This window comes from Stenella coeruleoalba, assembly GCF_951394435.1.
Source record: "Stenella coeruleoalba genome assembly, chromosome: X".
NCBI lineage: Eukaryota > Metazoa > Chordata > Mammalia > Artiodactyla > Delphinidae > Stenella > Stenella coeruleoalba.
Window position 1 is genome coordinate 77,834,350 of NC_137152.1, and position 23,073 is coordinate 77,857,422.

At 36.4% G+C, this 23,073-nt stretch overlaps 1 protein-coding gene across 6 annotated transcripts in view; it reads left to right on the top strand.

The window, feature by feature from the left end:
- DIAPH2 (diaphanous related formin 2) overlaps nucleotides 1-23,073 on the top strand; it is an 891,299-nt gene that overhangs the window by 380,800 nt on the left and 487,426 nt on the right. For all 6 annotated transcript variants that reach the window (XM_079910016.1, XM_079910017.1, XM_079910018.1 and 3 more), the window contains 2 exons: nucleotides 9,667-9,768; nucleotides 11,617-11,711. In XM_079910016.1, coding sequence (XP_079766142.1) covers nucleotides 9,667-9,768; nucleotides 11,617-11,711 — 197 coding nt within the window. The remainder of the gene's footprint in view (nucleotides 1-9,666; nucleotides 9,769-11,616; nucleotides 11,712-23,073) is intronic.

Below are 23,073 nucleotides of genomic sequence, written 5' to 3' on the forward strand. Positions count from 1 at the left end.
ATACTCCTCTTTGTTTGACACACTTAGCTCTTGGGGTTTCTTGCTGGACTTACTGATTTGTGACAAGAAATTAGGAAATTTGACAGAACAGGAGGTCCTCTGAGTGTATGGGATGGCCAGAAAACATCAGTCCCTACGTAGCAAAGCCAGAGCCAAGCTGCGGGTAAAGGGATTAACTAGAACTTGAGTCAGGTACTCACAGAGATTAAAGGTTAACAGGAAGAACTCCCACCACCTCATTTGTCAAGTACCAGGTTGAGGTAAAAACCATACTTGAGTTTTGGCATTTAAATGATCATTTCAAATGAGGGAAACTCTCCCTAAAACCTCTAAGCTAACTTTATTTGTCCTTCCTAAAATATCCATTACCTACTTAGCTATTGAGGCCCAATTGAAGATATACAACATTAGCTATGCACGTTGTTAAACATAGTGTTCTGGTGACATTTAGCAGTGTTCAGGAATTGGTTTAATGAACAGGTGTACAAGTATATTAGTTATGCAGATGTTAATTTGCAGTAACATGTACTGCCTTATTTGGGGGGTTCTTGTCTAAAATACAACCAGTAAGATTTGCTCCTTAACTTGGAAATCATTACAATGTGTGTGTGATTCCCACCATTAGAACCATTAGTCTTGTGCAGTGTGCTCTAAACTTCGAGAACACCCCTGGTAATGCCGTTCCTATGGCTTCAGGTACTGTGCAGGTGTCAGGATGAAATCTACCTTTCTGTGGGATGCTGTAGTTAGTGCACAGCTGTAGGCAATGTGGAGAGGGGACGCTTCACAGCTGCAATATGCGGCTCTTGTAAGAGACAGAGAAGCAATTTCCTAGTGCATATTACAGCAGCCTTTCCTCCCAAGGTTTGGTAAACAAATGTGTTACTCCTCACAAAATGGATTCACAGACAATCGAAAACAAAATTGTACTTGCTTTCCAAACTGACTAATCTTGACCAGTATGTTTTTTTTTTTTTTTTTATCATTCTCTTCTCTATTGTTTCTGATTCCTGCTTACACTTGGTACTTGGGATTCCTGAGGCTAACTAACAGTCTGTAAACTGTAAAAAAGGATGGACATATTTAAGTATCAATCTAGCCATATCTTTATTTTTATGTTGAAAAGAAAGGTACTTTGCACAGGCCAATATAGCAAACATCCATGCAGCAGCCTCCCAGAATGAACAAATGCTAATAACATTTAGTCTTATTTACTACAGATCTTTGCTTTGTAAGAAATAAAACATTAAAGTTGAGGTTTTAAGCGTTCTACTTATTCTAGTATCACTTTCCTCCTCCAAGACAAACACTGTCATTAATCTGCTGAGTATCTATTCTATGTTTTTATAATTTTTCTGTATATATATATGTGTGTGTGTGTGTGTGTGCGTGCGTGCATGCATGTGTATGTATATATATACTCGTCTACAAATAATACAGAAGATTATTTGTGTTTTATTTTTAATTTAGATGAATGCTAATATACTGCATTCACCATTTTCCACCACTTTTATTTTTCCATTCAGCATTGTATTTGGGATCTCTTCTTGTTGAAATATTTAGTTGTAGCACTGTCACTGTAAATGCTGGGTTGTATTCCATTATATTAATATACCACAATTTATTTACCCATTTCATAACCCCTGGCATGTGGGTTGTTTCCAATTTTTGTACTGTTATAAACACATGTCTACAGTGAACATCCTTGTCTCCTTGATCGTTTGACCTGTAAGTGGAAGGATTGGGGTATACTCAGGGTAAGCAGACCTTAAATATATTTGGCATTAATAAATGCTTATTTTAAGGTTGTCCTGATTTTTATTGCTACTGTTGGCACAATCAAATCCTTATTTCTCCACCTTGTCATCCATACTTGGTATTGTGAGACTTTTTTTGTGATTTCCAATTTGATGAGTGTGAAATGGTGTTTCCTTGGTTGTTTTCATTTGCATTTCCCTGATTTACTGATGAGGTTGAGCATCCTTTTATTACTTGCCATACGACCTTGGGCAAATGACTCAATTTTTGTCTTCCTTAGTTTCCTCCTTTGTAAAATGACATTGGTAATACCTATCATATAAGGTGATATAAAAATTAAATTAGTTAGTTCCAGGCACAGAGCAGATATTTAATAAAAGTTGATTTTGGTGAGGGTTGTGATGTTTGTGGTTGTAGTTACTACTACTTCTAGTACTACTACTACTATTATTATTGTTTTAGTTATTACCATTAGTACACTTACCTCTTTAGTGTGTATGCAGATACATATACATGTATATATACGTGTGTGTATATATATGTATATATACGTATATAAGCCTTTGTGCATTTTTCAGTTGTGTTTGTTTAATATTTCCAGAAATGCAAAGATAAAGATGATTTGAAGAGAGTGGAAGATAACAATTAAATGAAAAAATCGTTGCAGCTATCAAACAGAAAGCATAGTAGATTTTCCCTGCCTGCCATTGTCATAGTTGCACTCACTTGAACAATTGTTAATTGAAGCTAAAATAACAGATGTTTCAACTAATACATGAAAAGTTATTTCCATATAGTTAGAATCACTTCTGGAATTGTATGCAGGTGAACAAAATATGTACATATGTCAGGAAGTCACAATTATTTTATTTGTATGATATATCTGAAATGACAGTTGGGCATTGTTGAATATGCATGCATATATGTATGTATGAAGCTATATAAATTTTCAGTGTGGCTTGGAACACTACTATTATTAGCTTTATTTACCCTGGCTTTGTATATAGTGCACTTAATAGGAGGTGTCATATTTTACTTTTCCATATATTCCTTCTTTTAAAAAATATTTCTTTTCTTTTCTTTTCTTTTCTTTATTTTTTTGGCTGCGTTGGGTCTTAGTTGCAGCACACGGGATCTTCGTTGAGGCATGCAGGATCTTTTTTTCTTGTTCCGGCATGCGGGCTTCTCTCTAGTTGTAGCGTGTGTGTTTTCTCTCTCTAGTTGTGGCGCACAGGCTCCAGGGCACATGGGATCTGTAGTTTGAGGCACGCAGCCTCTGTGGTTGAGGTGCTCGAGCTCAGTAGTTGCGGCACATGGGCTTAGTTGCCCTGTGGCATGTGGGATCTTAGTTCCCCAACCAGGGATTGAACCTGTGTCCCCTTCATTGGAAGGCGGATTCTTTACCACTGGACCACAAGGGAAGTTCTCATATATTCCTTATTCTATGATGTCACACATCAGTTGATGCTGATTTGAAGATAACAATATTATCTAATATGGAACTATGGCTTCCAATAACAAAAGGGAGATTTGCTGAGTGCTATGCAGGTATTCGTTCAAGCTATATTATTATGGATAAGGAAATTATAATTGTTATATCCCTTTTGGAGATACTTCCACAATTAGTAATTTTCCTATGACCACTTACTAAAGACATGTGAGTAGACATTTAAGTCTTGTGTACCATTATATGCTCATGCTAGGCTAACGCATAGTAGGTGTTCAACAAGTATTTGCTGGATGAATGAATGAATAGTATTGATGCCGACTTTAGGAATCAATCTTTCTCACAGGAATTTTGAGATAAATTAGTTATAAAAATTTTATTATGATTTATGGCAGTTATCACCATGTAAATCATTCAGTGTTACCCATTTATATTATCTTAATATTTGCTACAAATTACGAACATCTTGACACATGTTCTATGTATCCACTGGGATAGTGGAAATTAATAGGGGATTCCTGAACATTGCCTAAATTAGATTGGGGAAAGAATGTAACCATGTTTACTTTACTTATGCTGATGATCATCCCTCAGCTGTAAAGGAATAAATTTATAGTACAGCTGCATGTAAAAATCCATGTATTACAGGAAATATAAGAATACTCCGTGGGCATTTTATGTCAGATAATTAGTATCTTGATGTTAACATATCTTTAATAATAATACAAATGTCTTTATTATTACATCATTATCTTCCTACAGACAGTATTTTATAATGTTTCATCATTATTCAGTCGATTAGCATTGCCAATTTAAGCACGCAAATTAATTTAATCCATCGGTTTTAAGCCCAGTGGCTGTATGGGTTTTCATTTGTACAGGGAGAGATCACATACGACTGGAGGCCTCATTGTGAACCTGAGGATCATAGGGCCATTGATGCTAAAATCAATTTTTGAAGTTTTTGTATTGAGAATTAAAAAACATCTCTAGTCTCATTCAAGTAATTTGAAATAATTATAGAATCACTATAATTTACTTTGTTTTAAAATAAATTTAAGGTTTTTTTTTGTTGTTATAAACACATTTAACATGAGAGCTACCCCCTTAACAAATTTTTAAGTACACAATACAGTATTGTTAACTGTAAGGCTCAGTGTTATACCACAGATCTGTAGAACTTATTTAACTTGTATAACACACTGAACAGTAATGCCCCATATCCCTCTCCCTCCAGCTCCTGGCAGCCACCATTCTACACTGTTTCTATGAGTGTGACATTTTAGATGCCTCATATAAGTGTAATCATTGCAGTATTTGCCCTTTTGTGATTTGCTTATTTCACTTAGCATAATGTTCTCCAGGTTCATCCATGGTGTTGCCTATGGCAGGATTTCCTTCTTTATTGATTTATTTATTTTTCTGTGTACCCTAGGATGGTGATTTTCTTTCTTTTTTTTAAATTAATTTTTATTGAAGTATAGTTGCTTTACAATGTTGTGTTACTCTCTACTGTACAGCCAAGTGAATCAGCTATATGTATACATATATCCCCTCTTTTTTGGATTTCCTTCCCATTTAGGTCACCACAGAGCATTGAGTAGAGTTCCCTGAGCTATATAGTAGGTTCTCATTAGTTATCTATTTTATACATAGTATCAATAGTGTATATATGTCAGGGACTTCCCTGGTGGTCCAGTGGTTAAGAATCCACCTCCCAATGCAGGGGATGTGGGTTTGATCCCTGGTAGGGGAACTAGGATCCCACATGCCACGGGGCAACTAAGCCCACATGCTGCAACTACTGAGCCTGTGTGCCACAACTAGAGAGCCCTTGTGCCACAGCTACAGAGCCCACACGCTCTGGAGCCCGTGCCCCACAACTGGAGAGCTCACACGCCACAACTACTGACCCTGCATGCTCTGAAGCCCGAGCACTGCAATGAAAAGCCCACGTAGTACAATGAAAGATCCCATGTTGCACAACTAAGATCCAATGCAGCCAAAAAAAAAAAAAAAATAGTGTATATATGTCAATCCCAATCTCCCAATTCATCCCACTCTCCTTCCCCCTTGGTATCCATACATTTGTTCTCTACGTTTGTTCTCTACATCTGTGTCTCTATTTTTTCTTTTCAAATAAGATCATCTATACCATTTTTCTAGATTGCACATATATGCATTAATATACAGTATTTGTTTTTCTCTTTCTGACTTACTTCACTCTGTATGACAGTCTCCAGGTCCATCCACATCTCTACAAATGACTCAATTTTGTTCATTTTTATAGCTGAGTTATATTCCATTGTATATATGTACCACATCTTCTTTATCTATTTCTCTGTTGATGGACATTTAAGTTGCTTCCATGTCTTGACTATTGTAAATAGTGCTGCAGTGAACATTGGGGTGCATGCATCTTTTTGAATTATGGTTTTCTCTAGTTATATGCCCAGTCGTGGGCTTGCTGGGTCATATGGTAGTTCTATTTTCAGGTTTTCAAGGAACCTACATACTGTTCTCCACAGTGGCTGTATCAATTTACATTCCCACCAACAGTGCAAGATGGTTCTCTTTTCTCCACACCTTCTCCAGCATTTATTGTTTGTAGATTTTTTTTTTTGATGACAGCCATTCTGACCAGTGTGAAGTGATACCTCGTAGTTTTGATTTGTATTTCTCTAATAATTAGTGATGTTGAGCAGCTTTTCATGTGTTTGCTGGCCATCTGTATGTCTTCTTTGGAGAAATGTCTATTTAGGTCTTCCACAAATTTTTTGATTGGGCTGTTTGTTTTTTTGATATTGAGCTGCATGAGCTGCTTGTATATTTTGGAGATTAATCCTTTGTCCGTTACTTCGTTTGCAAATATTTTCTCCCATTCTGAGGGTTGTCTTTTTGTCTTGTTTATGGTTTCCTTTGCTGGGCAAAAGCTTTTAAGCTTCATTAGGTCCCATTTGTTTATTTTTGTTTTTATTTTCATTACTCTAGGAGGTGGGTCAAAAAAGATCTTGCTGCAATTTATGTCAAAGAGTGTTCTGCCTATGTTTTTCTCTAAGAGTTTGATGGTGTCTGGCCTTACATTTAGCTCTTTAATCCATTTTGAGTTTATTTTTGTGTATGGTGTTAGGGAGTGTTCTAATTTCATTCTTTTACATGTAGTTATACAGTATTCCCAACACCACTTATTGAAGAGGCTGTCTTTTCTCCATTGTATATTCTTGCCTCCTTTGTCATAGATTAGGTGACCATAGGTGCATGGGTTTATCTCTGGGCTTTCTATCCTGTTCCATTGGTCTATATTTCTGTTTTTGTGGCAGTACCATACAGTCTTGATTACTGTAGCTTTGTAGTATAATCTGAAGTCTGGGAGCCTGATTCCTCCAGCTCCGTTTTTCTTTCTCAAGATTGCTTTGGCTATTCGGAAGATTTCCTTCTTTTTGAAAGCTAAATAATATTCCATTATATGTATATACCACACTTTCTTTATTCATTCATCCTTTGATGGACATTTAGATTGTTTCCATATCTTGGCTATTGTGAATAATGCTGCAGTAAACATAGGCGTACAGATAACTCTTCAAGATTTGAATTTCAGTTCTTTTAGATATATACCCAGAAGTGGGATTGCTGGATTGTATAGTAGTTCTATTTTAATTATTTGAGGAATCTCCATACTGTTTTTCCTAGTGGCCCTAGTGGCTATACCATTTTACATTCCTACCAATAGTGTACAGGGGTTCCAATTTCTCAGTATTCTCACCAGCACTTATCTTTTTTTTTTTTAAATAATAGTCATCTTAACAGGTGTGAGGTGATATCTCATTGTGGTTTTGATTTGCATTTCCTTTGTGATTAGCAGTTGAACATCTTTTCATAAGCCTGTTGGCCATTCCGTATATCTTCCTTAGAGAGATATCTGAGTTTTAATTGAATTATGGGATTATCCATTTTTTAAATTAAGTTATGGAATATTTAAGTTTTGTAAGTATTAGAAACATATATGCAATAAAAGCATCTTAGGAAAAGTGGCATTTTCTAGTCATTATGAAAGCAGGAACTTTTTAATATAGGAAAGCTTCAATACTATATAGTTAAGTTTCATACATCATTGCCTCTCTTCAAATTCTATATTTATCTAAGCCTGTGGTTGTGATTGCTAAAGAATGCTTTTAAAGACAAGAAAGCCAAAGGTGATAATAGCCACTGGTCAGTATCTACTGATCCTGGTGAAAACATTATTGTTTCTGAAAGCCTGTTTAGTTAAGGAGTTATTTTAAACTAGCTTTACTCTAATGATTCTCAGAACAGCAGTGCCCACTCATGGAATTCTTACCATTCCTTGAGCCTGAGATAAAACCAAATTGTATAATACAAGGAAAATATACTAGGATTCAAAAAACAAAACTGTGAACTCAAGATATTTAAGAGATCTAATCTTGATTTTAAACAGTCTGTTCATGTGAAAAGGGGAGAGGTTGAAATATACTTTTAAAAAAAGCAAAACTATGAAGTCATACAAAATGAGCATTATATATGCCTGGGTTAGTCAGGAGTCTGTTAGTTTGCAGGATAATCTTAATATGTCTTTCATACTATAGCATTTTCATTGTATATGTACTTTGTTAATTAGTCTCCCATAGTGGGATTTAAGGCATATTGAAAGATTAGGACAGTTTTCTTGACTAATCTGTTTGACTAGGACACGTTTCTGAATGATACTAGAAGTAATTTCAATAAAATTCAGATAATTTTTTTATTGACAAAAGGACTGACTCTTTGACTGTTATTTCTTTATATAGAGTTGTGTTAAGCTGGGAGTGGCTTGAAAATTAGGATAAATTAAAATGCTGATTATTTTATTGGAGAGACACTGTAGTCTTAGATCCTTTGGGGGAATACTTGTGGTGGTTTTAAAAGAATATCTTAAAAGTCATTTTTCTTCCAGTTGACCAATAACTCTCTTATCTTGTGTAAACATGGCAAACTACTTGGCACTCCCATAAGATCATGATTGTTAAGTGTAATTACCTAGCCTGATTGGACTCTCCATCACTTTAGATTGGTCATACTTGTAGAGCGTAGCACTAACTGTTAGGAATTTAGTTATTCAGGTAATTATTTTTTTCTGTGATTTTTGTAGTAAGTTCATTTAATTTTCATATATTTTGCACTAGTAAAACAAAGGGGGGGGTGTCTTAATGGACCCACAATATTTTGATGCCTTCTAGAAAGTTTTCCAGATGCTCACATCTGTAAACACATAGCTTAGCAAAAAATCTACTGTGGTCGCGGGTTACTTTTCCTCTCAAGAAGATCAGTAACTCATTTGTGATCTCCTTAACAAAGATCAGATAAATACTGATTGCCTCAAAATGACATTATATTTTTTAAAAGTAATAAAGAAACAGCATGATGATGGCCATGTGATTTAGTGATGAAATTTAGCAGCAAGAGTTTGGGCCCAAGAGCATATCATTCTACTTGACTGAAAAATGTTGGCTTTACTTTTCTCATATTTTTTCCCATTACCTACAACCCTGTTTTTATATTAGAAGAGGTAAACTGCCAACACAGGAATATAGTGGTAGCTGTAGAATTTCTGTGTAGGAGGGGTTTAGGGATTTGACATAAATCTTCATTTTCTTAGCAGGCAGGATGTTGTTTTTCACTTTGGTTTGGGGGATGGCTTGTTTGGAGGGAGGGCTGGTGGAAGTGATGGGGGTCTAAAGCCCCTCCTTGGCACTGTCAGTCCTCACGGTTTCAGGACATTTTAACCGTTTGGAACTCAAGGGTTACCTTCTGAATATAGCATAAATAAATCTTTCGTTCAAAGAAAGCAAAGAGCACTAAAAAATGGTGAGGGAGACAAAGGGAACTTACTGAAAAGACCATGTCTTTGAGGTTTATTAATTATGGGTATGCAAATAGGTGCTAACTGTTGTGTAACTTGCAAATGTTTCATGTCTATTCTTCAAAGCAGTCCCAGCAGGAGTTTTTATATGGCAACCTGTTTAGCAGTTAAAGTTAACTTAGATATCTTTAAAGCAATTTCACTGAATTAAAGACCTGCCTAAATTTTAGCATATTTTAGGATAAATGCACATCTGCCTTTTTCCTCAATTAGTCCAAATTAGGGAGATTTTTCTATATATTTAATTCCATTACTGTAGGAACCTGGTTAAGGAGTAATTAATGCTGCACATTAGGTAAGAAGCAGCAATTGATTTTTGGTTCTATTTGGCTTATCTTTTCTGCTTAAGTGCTGATATTTAATTTGTAGGGAAACCTCTAAACAGGTCTATATTTTTATGTTTATCCTCTTCCTTGAACTAATGAAATAAACCCATTTATTGATTTGGGCATGAGCTTTATTAATGTAGTTAATATGCCTTACTAATGTGATTCTGTGTATTTGGATTAGCACTGTTATTATTTATGAATCAACATTTTTCTTTCAGTTCAAAAGAATGCAGAAGCTTTTGAAGAAAAGAAGACCCTGCCTACAAAGAAGAAAGTGAAAGAGTTGAGAATTTTGGATCCCAAAACAGCCCAGAATCTTTGTATGTGATTATTTTCTCAGTAGGGAGTGGTGGTGATGGTGGTGGTGAGGGGTTGTTGGATGTATTTAAAACAAAGTTATAACTTCTTTGAACAGGTATATTTAGCACCTACTAGGAACAAAATTCTGTGTAAACATGATTTAGGCTGCCTTTTTGTCATTCAGCCATAATAGAGACTACCATAATTTAGCCTTGGCTAGGCCAGGTGAAATTTAAGAATAATAAAGCTTTGGAAAGTACTGATCATTCAGCATTGTTAGAGGCCACAGTGAGAGGAAAGGCAGAGTTGAAAAGAGTGTTATATATTTTTTTCCTTCTGCCTAGGCCTGGGAGTGATAGTTTTAGAGTATTCACTAGTCACATTGGGCAAATCCTTTTACTACTATTTGCTTTATATTTGAAGGAATTGTGATGTGAGCTAGTTGTTAACCACTGTACTTTAAAACTGGTTAGTGAACCTTAAAGCCTTTAACAAAGCAGTCAACCATTAAATACGCTTTTCCTAAAGTAGCTGGACAGTTAAACCCATCTTCATTTACACAGGTCCTAAGTTTTTCTTGACGTAGTCTCCACTCTGTATTAAATTCAGCATTTGTGTGTGTGTGTGTGTGTGTGTGTGTGTGACCACAGTATGCTGTGTTTATATTCTGAGGATTCTAAAACGCTATGTGTGAGAAATTTCAGCACATCAAGCATTTCTAAATATGCAGAGAAATACCTTGGGAGTTTATTTTGTGAAGGAGTGTGCTATAGAGAATCAGATTAAAGTAAACAACTCGTCATTCTCATTCTTGTGTCAGTAGGAATGTTGCTGTCAGAAAAGCAGTCTCCTAATAGCTGTTTTGCCTGTGTACATTGCTTACCCCACAGTCCTTTTTTTTTATAAAGTGGATGTTCAGTACTTTAAAAAAAAAAAGAAACATAGTATGATCTTAATTGCTAGTTGATATCTGTCAACATTATTTATTTGGACTATGGAGGTCTCATTTGGTGTTTATGTCTAGGTAATCATTTGCCTGGACAGGGGAGGATGCTTTTTAGGTACCAGGGAAGGCATATAGACCTCTCCATGAAAAAAAAAAAAAAATTCTTAGGAATATATTTATGTTCTGGTGGTAAGAACACATGTATGTTCTTTAAAAAGTATGTTCAGTGGAGGTTAAAGTGGAATGTATTGTTGAATAATGCTTTCTGAGTCAGTGTAAGCTTTTCTAGGTATAATTTGTTGAATTATTCCCAAATGGCATAATATATATCCATTTAAGAAAAAGTTGACAAGGGAAATCATTGGTTCAACATAAAAGCAACTAATAGCACACCTCATGAATGTCATCAGGGATGCAGAGAACATTGAGGATTCAGACACTTTAATTTTTTCTTATGTGGGAGAACTGCAAAGTAGATTGATATGGTTTTCTTAGTATCGGGTTACTTTACTGTCATTCTTGAGAAGTGCTGTATTGGATGCATCTGACAATCTCCATGGTAAATTCTACGTTGAATTAAAAGGCCTACTTGAGATAAAATTTCTAACTTTTCATGGGTTATTTTGTATTAGCTTCATCTAAAATGCATAAGCATTTAGTCATCAGTGCTGTTAGTAGTTTTATCTTATATATAAATACGCATGAGCTGTAAACATTAGACCCTGAGCTAATAGGCCATTTTGCCTAGATGAGTAGTATAGTCCATCAAATGGAAGCTACTTTTGTTTGCTCATAATTCTGTAGAGTAATATTAGTGACAAGAATTTCATATTTTGAGTCTATGAAATGGGAATCAGGTATTTCTTAGGACTTTAAAATTGTGATGCTGCTCTCTTTTTAATAAAATCAATTTTTATTTTAGCTATCTTCCTAGGATCATATCGTATGCCATATGAAGATATAAAAAACGTCATTCTGGAGGTTAATGAAGACATGTTGAGTGAGGCCTTAATTCAGGTAACTTGCATATTTTGCTTTTAAATTTCATTTTCACAGATATTTCTAGATTGCTGTCCTTTCGATGGAGTTGTGTGAAAATGTTCTTCTATGTTTGGATAATAGAATTAGGAATATCTAGCTGTGTGGACAGTAAGAGGACTCAGATGATCTAGGTTCTAGGTATGTGTCTGCCATTTATTAGATATGTGTCCTTTTAAATTTAATTCTGTGCACATGTAGACGCATCATCCTCTGTACATAAAATTGCATCTATTTATTTCATCATCACAATGACACTTTTAAGTAGATATTGTTATTACCATTGTATGGACGTAAAAGTGTACAGGCCAAGAGGTTAAAATAGCTTCCTCAGGATCAATGGGTGAATGGTAAAGTTATCCCTTGTTAAGCATTTAACGTGCTGGGGATTGTGCTCTTTATATATTTTATCTCATTGAATCCTGCAACAGTCCTATGAGATAAGTACTATTATCCTCATTTACACATCAGGAAACTGAGGCTTAGAGAGATTGCCCACTGTCACCTAGCTGGTAAGTGGCAGAGTAGTAGAGCTGAGACTCAGAACAAAGCCTATCAAGACTCTAAAGCCATTGCTCTTTTTATTCTATTATTCTGCCTCCTATGGGCAAACTGTGTCAGTTTGCTAAAGCCCTATCTTCTCATCTGACATTACTAGGTCACTGTGAGGGTTACACCAAATAAACTGCTTGGTAGAATAAAGCACTCTATTAGATCTAATTCTTAGAATTCTTCATATGTTTGACCCTGTCTGGTTTAATTTTTGGAAGGAAGAACTGCAAGATATTTCATGGATGGGCATAGTCATTGCAGGTTTTTTGTTGTTTGTTTTTGAGCCACGTGGCTTGCTTTGATTTTAAGAAGACTGAGTAGTTTATGCTGTAGCAATTTTGTTATACCTCCCTTAGACTGTCTCTAAATCTCAGAGCACCATTGTCTGCCATTTGAGCAGGCTGTGTCTATATAGAAGTTTCTCCATTGTGTAGTGTAGGCTTGCATTACAGTTTACCCTGTAGGACTAAGAGTTAATGAGTTTGTGTAGGCTCTTTATTATCATGACACAACTTTATTAACCTCAACAAAAGTTACACTGTGCTAAGAAATTCCCTTGTGGAAAAGTTTTTTGAAAAATGTGTTTTCTTTGTCCAGCTAGCCAGGTCCAGAGTTCTCTGAGTTGAAATGGAGAGCTGATCACATTTGTCCTGCCTGCCTTAGTCCCGTGATTCTTTGCACAGTAGTCAGAATGAGCAAGTTAAGAAGCCTAAATGTGACTTAGTTCTCCCTCTTTTTATCCAGTTGGACAGTTTCATTTTAAAGTACAAAAAGGCAAACAAACATCTGACTCCTATTCAGTAGTTGAAGCTTTCTAGTCTTTTCTGTATAAGCAGATTTTAGTAAAAGAGAACCATATTTTGAAGAATTAATCAATGTAGGCATTTATTTTGCCCATTAAAACTGTAGCTTTTCCTTCACATGCCTTAGTAAATAAAAAAGAGTGTAATATGCAGAATGCTACTGTGATATTTATTTACCAGTAACATTAAAAACATTTATTATTTTTTAAGTCATGTTTTCAGCTCTTTAGGGAATGTAAGAAACAGAAGGAGTCTCACTTATGAATGGCCCTCTAATATTCAACAAGCTTTAAAAATGTATGTATAGAAATGTATTACATGGGTTTTTTTTTTTTTTTTTTTCTGTTTCACTTGATTTTGTAGCATAAACGATACATATTTGTTTCTCTCTTTAAATTGCCTGGTCCAGTTGGGAGGAAGGAATTGCTTTCAATATGGAGAAGGCAGTAAATTATGTCTAAATTACTGAACTCAGTTGGTTTAATCTTATCCACTATGCAGTCAAAAGGACTGCTTGTGAAATCACATTATTATGCTAAATCTCGGAAGGTGAGTGAAGGAGAACCACAAAGTGTAGATCCTGCCAGTTTCCTTCTGTGAGTGTTAATACCCATTGCTTCCGTGCATTTCCTGTTTGCTGGGGGTGGGTTAACCTTTTTCTGTCTCATCTCTTCCTCTTTTCTAGACATCCATTCCCTTTTCTAAGCCTGTATCTTTCTCTTTTTCACATCTCTGTGTGTTTGATCACTTGCATCCTTTGCCCCAACAATTTTGTGCGTTCCTTTTGTTTAAAGCAGGCCACTGAAGACTTTTTTCCAAGCTGGCTTGCCTTCCTCCTCGATGCCAGATACTCTAAAATTTCTTCTCATTCCTTACCCTGCTCAATCAAAACTCATTTTCTTACTTCTGCTTGTAGGAGAAAACAATTTAACATGTAATTTAATAGTATGCATGATTGGAATTGTGCTGCTCGGGTACAAGGCACAAATTGTGAATAACTCATCTGAGTTATGAAAGTTAATATTGCGTTTATGCAGACAAATCCAATGTCTGAGTATCTTCTAGTAAGGAGGAAGGTCCTGGGTAGAAACAGTCATTTGATTTTCAAGTACCCAAAGGAGACTGCTTCCCTCAGGCCAGAGAAAAGACTAGATCACCACTGCCTTTCTCCCTCCCATCCTAGAAAGGGTTTGCTTCAGTGATGCAAAAGTAACATCAATTTGCCATTCAAAGGAGCTGTTTACCATTTATGACTAATTACCATGTAGCACATTGATAATGCATAGCATTAAATATGTATCATCAGATTAACTTTGTTGTAAGTTCTATTTGATTACAGTGCTAAACTCCATCCATGCATAATCATAGTTTATTGCTCATGTGGCATGGTTGTCTCCTCATAACAACAAAAACAACAAAAAACAATTAAGGACACATTGCTTCCCAGAGACTTGAATTAACACCAGTATGGGTCAATAAGCTCTTTCCTGCCAGACAACTAATAGATTTTAGTTATTTGTCAGGATAAATCCTTTACTAACAAAACAAAACAAAACAAAAACAAACCCCCAAATGTTAATTTAATCAGCAAAAGAGAGCCCCAAATTTAAGGTTATTAATAAAAATATTAATGTCTCCTTTATTTCAAAATATCTAAATTGAAGCTAGAAGTCAAATTCACTATATGGAAGAAGTTGAAAAGTCCTAAAATACAAGAACACATAGAAACACTTAAAAAGTACACCATATCCTGAGATTGTTGAGGAGCTTCTAATATATGCAATTATGAGTTAGTTCCAAATAATGTGTACTAAATTTAGGTGATTCTTGGAGTTATTATTTCAGCTTTGAAAATCTGCTTTAGTGTAATTTAATTTGATCTACTGAGAGAAAACTCTAAGACCAGTGTTTTTAGGACATCAGTGGTAAAAATGAAATATTTGTAGGCACATTTACATATAGAACATTGACCAAAAGAAAAAGAAATTAGCAGTTTTAAAAAAGTGATTCAAGTGTTGAAGGAAAAATAACAGTATATTCTATTTTAGAACATCAGTGCATGCAAATGATTCTTAAATGCTGAGGAAATTCATGTTGGTAGGGAGATTATGGTCATATTCACAAAGCCTAAGCAGAAAAAAGATGATTAACGTAGAAGGCAGTATAAAATTGCTGCAGAATAATTACAAAGATATGTAAAAAGCAGGGGTTTTTAACCAGGGGTCCAAAGGCCCCTGGGAGACCCATGGAGAGAATTCAGGGGCTCCTGAACTTAGATGTGAAAAATATGGCTTCTTTATTTTCTTTACCTGCTAACTAATATTTAGTATTTCATCTGATTAACAATATAGGCAACAGACCAAAGTAGTATTAACAGTACCTCTAACTTTGTCACTAATAGAAATAATAAATGTTTTCCTATCACATTAAATTTGTGGCAGATATCTTGAAATATTGTTTATAGTCATTACTACTTCAAAATTACACTAGTTATTAAAGCTGCCACTAGATCTTATTTTTTAATGCTTTAATCAAGAAGCACATCTATTATTATATCACAATTTATTTTCGTAAATATCTTGATAACTATTTCAATATATTTGGTTTCTTTTGTAATTTTATGTATTTTACTTTATTCTGAGAAGGGATCCGTAAGCTGGTGTTAAAGAGTTCATGGCAAAAACAAAGAGGATAGAAACTAGTCCAGAAAAGTTTGCCAATCGAGATGGCAAACTAAGAAGTACAACATTAGAAGGGTGAGAGGATCAGCTACATTCTGACCACATTGCCCCTCTCCAGACTGGCACAGCACTGCACCGAGAGGGCCCCCTGGGCCTATGGTTTCTCCACTGGAAAAAGAGAGCCCTAAGTGGACATCTAGCTCCCCCAGCATTGTGGGACGCTTCCCAGAAGGACCATTTGGGCCACACTGCATAGAGATAACTGGGGGAATCTGTGGGGCTCAACCACTGGAGATCAGATAGAGGTGGAGAAGTTGAGGTGGGGCTTACAGCAACAGCACTTAGATCTTGGCAGACTGCATTTCTGCTTGTAGCAGTGCCCAAGCAGAGATCCCAGCCAGTGGCTCTGCCCATCTTCGGAGCCAAACTGGTGGCCCCATCTGGCTAGAGAGTTCGGTGGACAGTTCTGCCTGATTTAGGTGCCTGGTCAATGGGCTGTGCTAGCCATGCAGCTTGTTGTGCTGTCCTGCCTGGGCTGGAAAGCAGATTTGCAGCCCTGTGTAACTGCTGAGCATAGCCTCTAGTCTTACCTGTCCAAGTAGCCTAGCCTGAGAACCCAGACCACTGTGGAACCCATGCTATAGCCCTGCTTGGTCAGAGAGCCAAGCAAGCAGCCTTGCCCAACTGTTAAGCATACTCTTTGGCTCCACATAACCAGGGAGCTTGAAGAGTGACCCTGGATAGTCTCAGAGCCCAATCTACAGTAACACTGAGCCACGGAGTCCAGACTATAACCCCACCCAACAGCAGAGTACAATCTATGACCCTGCCTGATTGCTGAACATCTAGCCTTGTCCAGGCCTGCAGCCTCACCCAAGCAGAGAACCCAGCCAGTTACCCTGCCCAATTGTGGAGCATAACCTGTTGCTTCACCTGATAAGGGACCCTAGACAGTGACCGTACCTGACCACAGAGCACAGTCCCTAGCCCCACCCAACTGCAGGATACAATTGGAAGTCCCTCACCACCAGAGAGCCCAGTCAGAGCATAGCCAGTAGCCTACCAGGTCGTGAGGCCCAGCCTGCAGCCCTGTGCAACATTCGGGCACAGTCTGAAGCCCTACTTGATGACAGAGCACAGCCTGCAGCTCCAACTGAACATAGTCCAGCCAGCAGTGCCATTCACTCAAGGAGCACAGCCCGAGACCTCAGCTGACCAGGAGCAATTGCAAAGCCCATTCATAGCCCTGCCCACTTGCCAACCAGTAACACCACCCTACCAGGGAACACAGCCTGTCACCTCACCTGACCAGAGGTGATTACAGAACCCAGTTAGTGACCCCACCTGACCACAGAGCACAGTCAGTAGCCCCACTCAATCTGAGCATCCACGCAGTAGCCCTGCTTGAATGTGGAGCTCAGCCAGCAGTTCCACCCAATGATGGAGCTCAACCAGTGGCACCCCCTCTGACCTCAGATACTGGGCAATAGCGTCATCCAACTAGGGACTCCAATAGCAAGCCCCAATTGCCAAAAAATGCTACCAGCTGACTCATCTAGTACCCCAGGTTGGGCTGATGAGTGAAGGTCTTACCCTGTGATAGCAGACATAAATTCTGGGAAAGAAGACCACTTACTCAAATGTGCAGGTACTAATGCAAGGAGTCAAGAATCACAAAGAATCAGGTAAAAATGACACCACCAAAGGAAACTAATAGGACTCCAATAACTGACCCTAAAGAAATGGAGATCTATGAACTTTCTGAAAAATAATTAAGAATAATCCTCTTAAAGAAGTTCAGTGGACTATAGGAGTACACAGAAAGACAACTAAACAAAATTGGGAAAACAATGCATAAACAAAATGAGAAGTTGAACAAAGGAAAAGTGACCATCAAAAAAACACACACACAAACAGAAATCCTAGAGCTGAGTAATACAATGACTGAACTGAAAAATTCAATAGAGAGATTCAATATCACACTTGATCAAGCAGAAGAGAGACAAGTGACCTGGAAGGTAGGCCATCTGAAATTATCCAGTCATAGGAGGAAAAAGGAAAAAGAATGAAAAAGAGTGAAGAAAGCCTACAGGATTATCAGTGAATTTCTCAAAAGAAATATTACAGGCCAGGAAAATGTGGAATGATATATTCAAAATATTGAAAGAAAACAAACAAACAAACAAACAAAACACCTGTCAATCAAGACCACTCTACCCAGAAAAGCTGTCCTTTAGAAATGAAGAAAAGATAAATATTTTCTCAAACAAACAAAGCTGAAGGAGTTCATCATCACTAGAAATACTAAATGGTGTTTTTCATGCTAACATGAAAAGATGCTAATTTAAACTGTAAAAACATGTGAATGTGTAAAACTCACTGGTGATGGTAAATATGTAGCCAAAGTCAGATTCTCTAATATTATAATGGTGTTGCATTATTCACTTACAACTCTAGTTTAAAAGTTAAAAAAAACAAATGTATTAAAAATAATCATAACTTCAATAATCTGTTATTAGGTACACATTATAAAATGTGTAAATTGTAACCTAAAATAATGTAAACTGTGAGGGGGGGCAAGAAGTAAAATTATAAAGTTTAGTATGCTATTGAAATTAAGTTGTTATCAGTTTAAATTAGGATGTTATAAATATATTTTATGTAAGCCTCATGGTAACCACAAAGGAAAAGCCTATAGTAGATACACAAAAGTTTATGATAAAGGAGTCAAAGCATACTGCCACAAAAAGTACTCAAATCTCAAAGGATGAGAACATTAGAAGAAACAAGGAACAAAACATTCAGAAAACAATTAACAAAAGGCAAAAGCAAGTTCCTACCTATCAACAATTACTTTAAAGATAAAAGTATTAAAATCTCCAATCAGAAGACACAGAATAGCCTGAATGTATAAAAACAAGATTAAAAGATATGCTGTCTATAAGAGACTCACTTTAGCTTTAAGTACACACATAGCTTGAGATTGAAGGGATGGAAAAAGATACTTCAAGCAAATAGTAACCAAAAGAAAGCAAGGGTTGTGATACTTATAACAGACAAAATAGACATTAAGCAAAAAAATGGTCAAAACAGACAAAGACAGTCATTATGTAATGACAGAATGGTCAGTTCATCAAGAAGGTGTAACAATTGTAAATATTTATGCATCCAACATCGGAACATCTAAATATATAAAGTAAATACTAATAGAACTAAAACAAGGGCTAAAAGGAGAAATAAACAACAATAAAGTAACAGATGAGGACTTTAGAACCCCACTTTAAACAATTATCTACATACAGAGAATCAATAAGTGAACAGTGGATTTGAGCAACACTACGACTTAATGAACCTAACAGACATATACAGAACATTTCATCCCGCAGCGGCAGACTACATTCTTTTCAAGTACACATGAAACATTCTCCAAGATAGATCATATGATAGTTAATAGATAGCAAATTTAAGAAGATTGAAATTGTATCACATATCTTTTCTGACCACAGTGACATAGAACTAGAAATCAATAACAGGAGGAAAGGTGGAAAATGCATAGAAATTTGAAAATTAAACATAACATTCCTGAACGACTAATGGATCAAAGAAGGAAAAAAGAAGAAATAAAGAAATACCTTGAGACAAATCAAAACGGAAACACAACATACCAGAAATTATTGGATGGGGAAAAATAAGCAATTCTAACTGGCAAGTTTGTAGGGATAAACACATCAAGAAGAAAGAAAGATCTCAAACAACCTAACTTTTCTCCTCAAGGAAATAGAAAAATAAGCAAAAACTAATCCCAAGGTTAGTAGAAGGGAGGAAATAATAAAGACAAGAGCAGTAATAAATGAGAGTAAAAGACAATAGAAAAGATAAACTAAGAGGTAATTATTTGAAAAGGTAAATTTGACAAACCATTAGCTAGACCAAGAAAAAAAGAGAGAAGACTCAGATAAATACAATCATAATGAAAGAGGAGACATTGCAACCCATATCAAAGAAATACAACAGATCATGAGACTATTATAAACAGTTAGATACCAACTAATTGAAGAAATGAATAAATGCCTAGTGACATACAACTTACCAAGAATGAATCATGAAGAAATAGAAAATATGAACACATCAGTAATGACTAAGGAGATTGAAACAGTATTTAAAAACCTCTCAAAGAGAAGTCTGGGATCAGGCTGTTTCACTGGTGAATTCTACCAAACCTTTAAAAAAGAATTAACATTGATCCTTTTGAAACACTTCCAAAAAATTGAAGAGGAAGGAACACTCACAAGCTCATGTTTTGAGGCCAGCATTACCCTGATACTAAAGCCAGATAAGGACACTACAAGAAAAATAGGGCAAAGGACTTGAGTAGACATTTTCCAAAGAAGATATTCCAGTGGCCAACCTGTACGTGAAAAGGTGCTCAGTATCACTAATCATCAGGGAAATGCAAATCAAAACTACAATGTGATATCACCTCACACCTGTTAGAATGACTGTTATCAAAAAGACAGATAATGCTGGTGAGGATATGAAAAAAAGGGAACTCTTGTGCACTGTTGGAGGGAATGTAAGTTGGTACAGCCACTATGGAAAAAGGTACAGAGATTCCTTAAAAAATTAAAATAGAACTACTATATGATCCAGAAATCTCACTTCTGTGTATATATTTGAAGGAAATAAAATCACCATATCAAAGAGAGATCCAAATGTCCATGTTCATTGCAGCATTTTTTTTTTTTTGACAATAGCTAAAGCATGCAAACAACCTAGGTGTCCATTGACGGATGTGTGGATAAAGTTGTGATGTATGTATGTATGTATACATACACACACACACACAGGAATATTATTCAGATTTTAAAAAGAAGGAAATCCTGCGATATGTGACAACATGGATGGACTTTGAGGACATTATGCTAAATGAAATATGTCAGGCAAAAACAAATACTGTGGGGTAACACCTATACGTGGAATTAAGACAAACCAGACTCATAGGAACAGAGTAGGTTGTTGTTTGTTTGCCAAGGGTGGAGGGAAGAAACTGGCTGAGAATGGATGAAACTGGCTCAAGGGTACAAAATCCCAGCTATAAAATGAATAAGTTCTGGGGATGTAATGTACACCATGGTGACTATAGTTAATAGTACTGTACTGTATATTTGAAAGTTGCTAAGAGAGTAAGTCAGTCTTAAAAGTCCTTGCCAGAATAAAGAAAAATTATGACTATGTGTTGTGATGGGTGTTTTTTTTTTTTTAACATCTTTATTGGAGTATAATTGCTTTACAATGGTGTGTTAGTTTCTGCTTTATAACAAAGTAAATCACCTATACACACACACACACACATATATATATATATATATATATATATCTCCCCATATCTCTTCCCTATTGTGTCTCCCTCCCTCCCACCCTCCCTATCCCACCCCTCTAGGTGGTCACAGAGCACCAAGCTGATTTCCCTGTGCTATGCAACTGCTTCCCACTAGCTATCTACCTTACATTTGGTAGTGTATATATGTCCATGCCACTCTCTCATTTTGTCCCAGCTTACCCTTCTCCCTCCCTGTGTCCTCAAGTCCACTCTCTAGTAGGTCTGCGTCTTTATTCCCATCCTGCCCCTAGGTTCTTCATGACCATTTTTTTTTTTTTAGATTGCATATATATGTGTTAGCATACTGTATTTGTTTTCCTCTTTCTGACTTACTTCACTCTGTATGACAGACTGTAAGTCCATCCACCTCATTACAAATAACCCAATTTCATTTCTTTTTATGGCTGAGTAATATTCCATTGTATATGTGATGGGTGTTTAAAGGAACCTTATTCTGATAATCATTTTGCAGTATATGCATATATCAAATAATCACATTTTACATCTTAAACTTTCACAATGTTATATATCTTAATAAAACTGGAAAAACATTTTAAAAAGAAAATGTTTCCCAGTTACATGACTTAGAAGTTTCCCTTAAAAATATTGCAAGACAGTAAAACGATCAGTGGTTACCAGGCATTAGTGGGGGGGAGGGATGAATACGCAGAGCACAGAGGATTTTTAGGGCAGTGAAACTAACTATACAGTGTGGTAATATAATTGTGGATACATGTCATACATTTGTTAAAATCCCATAGAATGTACAAAAGGAAGAGTGAACCCTAATGTAAACTGCGGACTTTAGGCAATATTGATGTGTCAGTGTACGTTCATCAGTTGTTACAAATGTAGCATTTTAGTGGGGAGGGTCTTGATAGTTGGTGAGGCTAGACGTGTATAAGGGCAGGAAATACATGGGAATTCTCTGTATTTTGCTGCTCAGTTTTGCTGTAAAACTAAAACTGCTCTAAAAAATAAAATCTAATAAAAAAAGAAAGAAACTAGTACAGAGGCTCACAGAAGGGGAGCTGTAGGTTTGGGTGGCCTGTGGTTACAGTGGTTTTTTGGGAGAAGTGTAACTTAAATTGGACTTTGCAACAATATTAGGGCTCAGTTAGAGAGGTCTAGGAAAAGGGAATAGTGGGCAAAGGCTTGAGCATCTAAAGGAAAATATTTATATTCTGCTATGCCTCAGAAGTCATGTAGGGTGGCAATGAGAAAGAGCATGTAAAAGATTTGTTGGGGTCGTACTCTTGAGGCATAGAGATCACAAATTAGTGACCCACAATATGTTTTCTTTGGCCTTTGTAGTGCTTAAATGGTAGAATTTGAGTGTTACATACTGTCCCATTTGCCACAGGCCCTACCACCCCCCACTACATTTTACCCACTCTGATTTATTCCTAGTCCCTATAAGCATCAGGCTTTTTGACCCCTGGTAGATAATTTGAATGCCAAGCTATTGGATTTGGACATGTTCACATGTGTGTTTAGGAAGATTTCTGTAGCTGCAGTATGCCAAATGGCTTTGTGAAAAGAGATTAGAGAGAGGGAGATAATTGTAATTTCAAGTATAAGGTATAGGGGAATTTCCTGGCAGTCCAGTGGTTAGGACTCCATGCTTTCACTGCTGAGGGCCTGGGTGCAATCCCTGGTCAGGGAACTAAGATCCTGCAAAGCCATGTGGCATGGCTGAAAAAACACAAAAACAAAAACAGAAAAACAAGTATAAGGTACAATGAAGCCCTGAAATACATTGTGGGTAGAGAAAAAAAAGAGGAAAGGTGGATGAGTAAGAACTTACAAAGAAAAGATTCATCGAAAAGTCTTGGTGATAGAGAGAATGGTTGTACTACTAATAAAAAGAGGCAAATCATGTGGGAGAAAATACTTCCAGGGTAGAGGAGAAAATTTTTATGGAT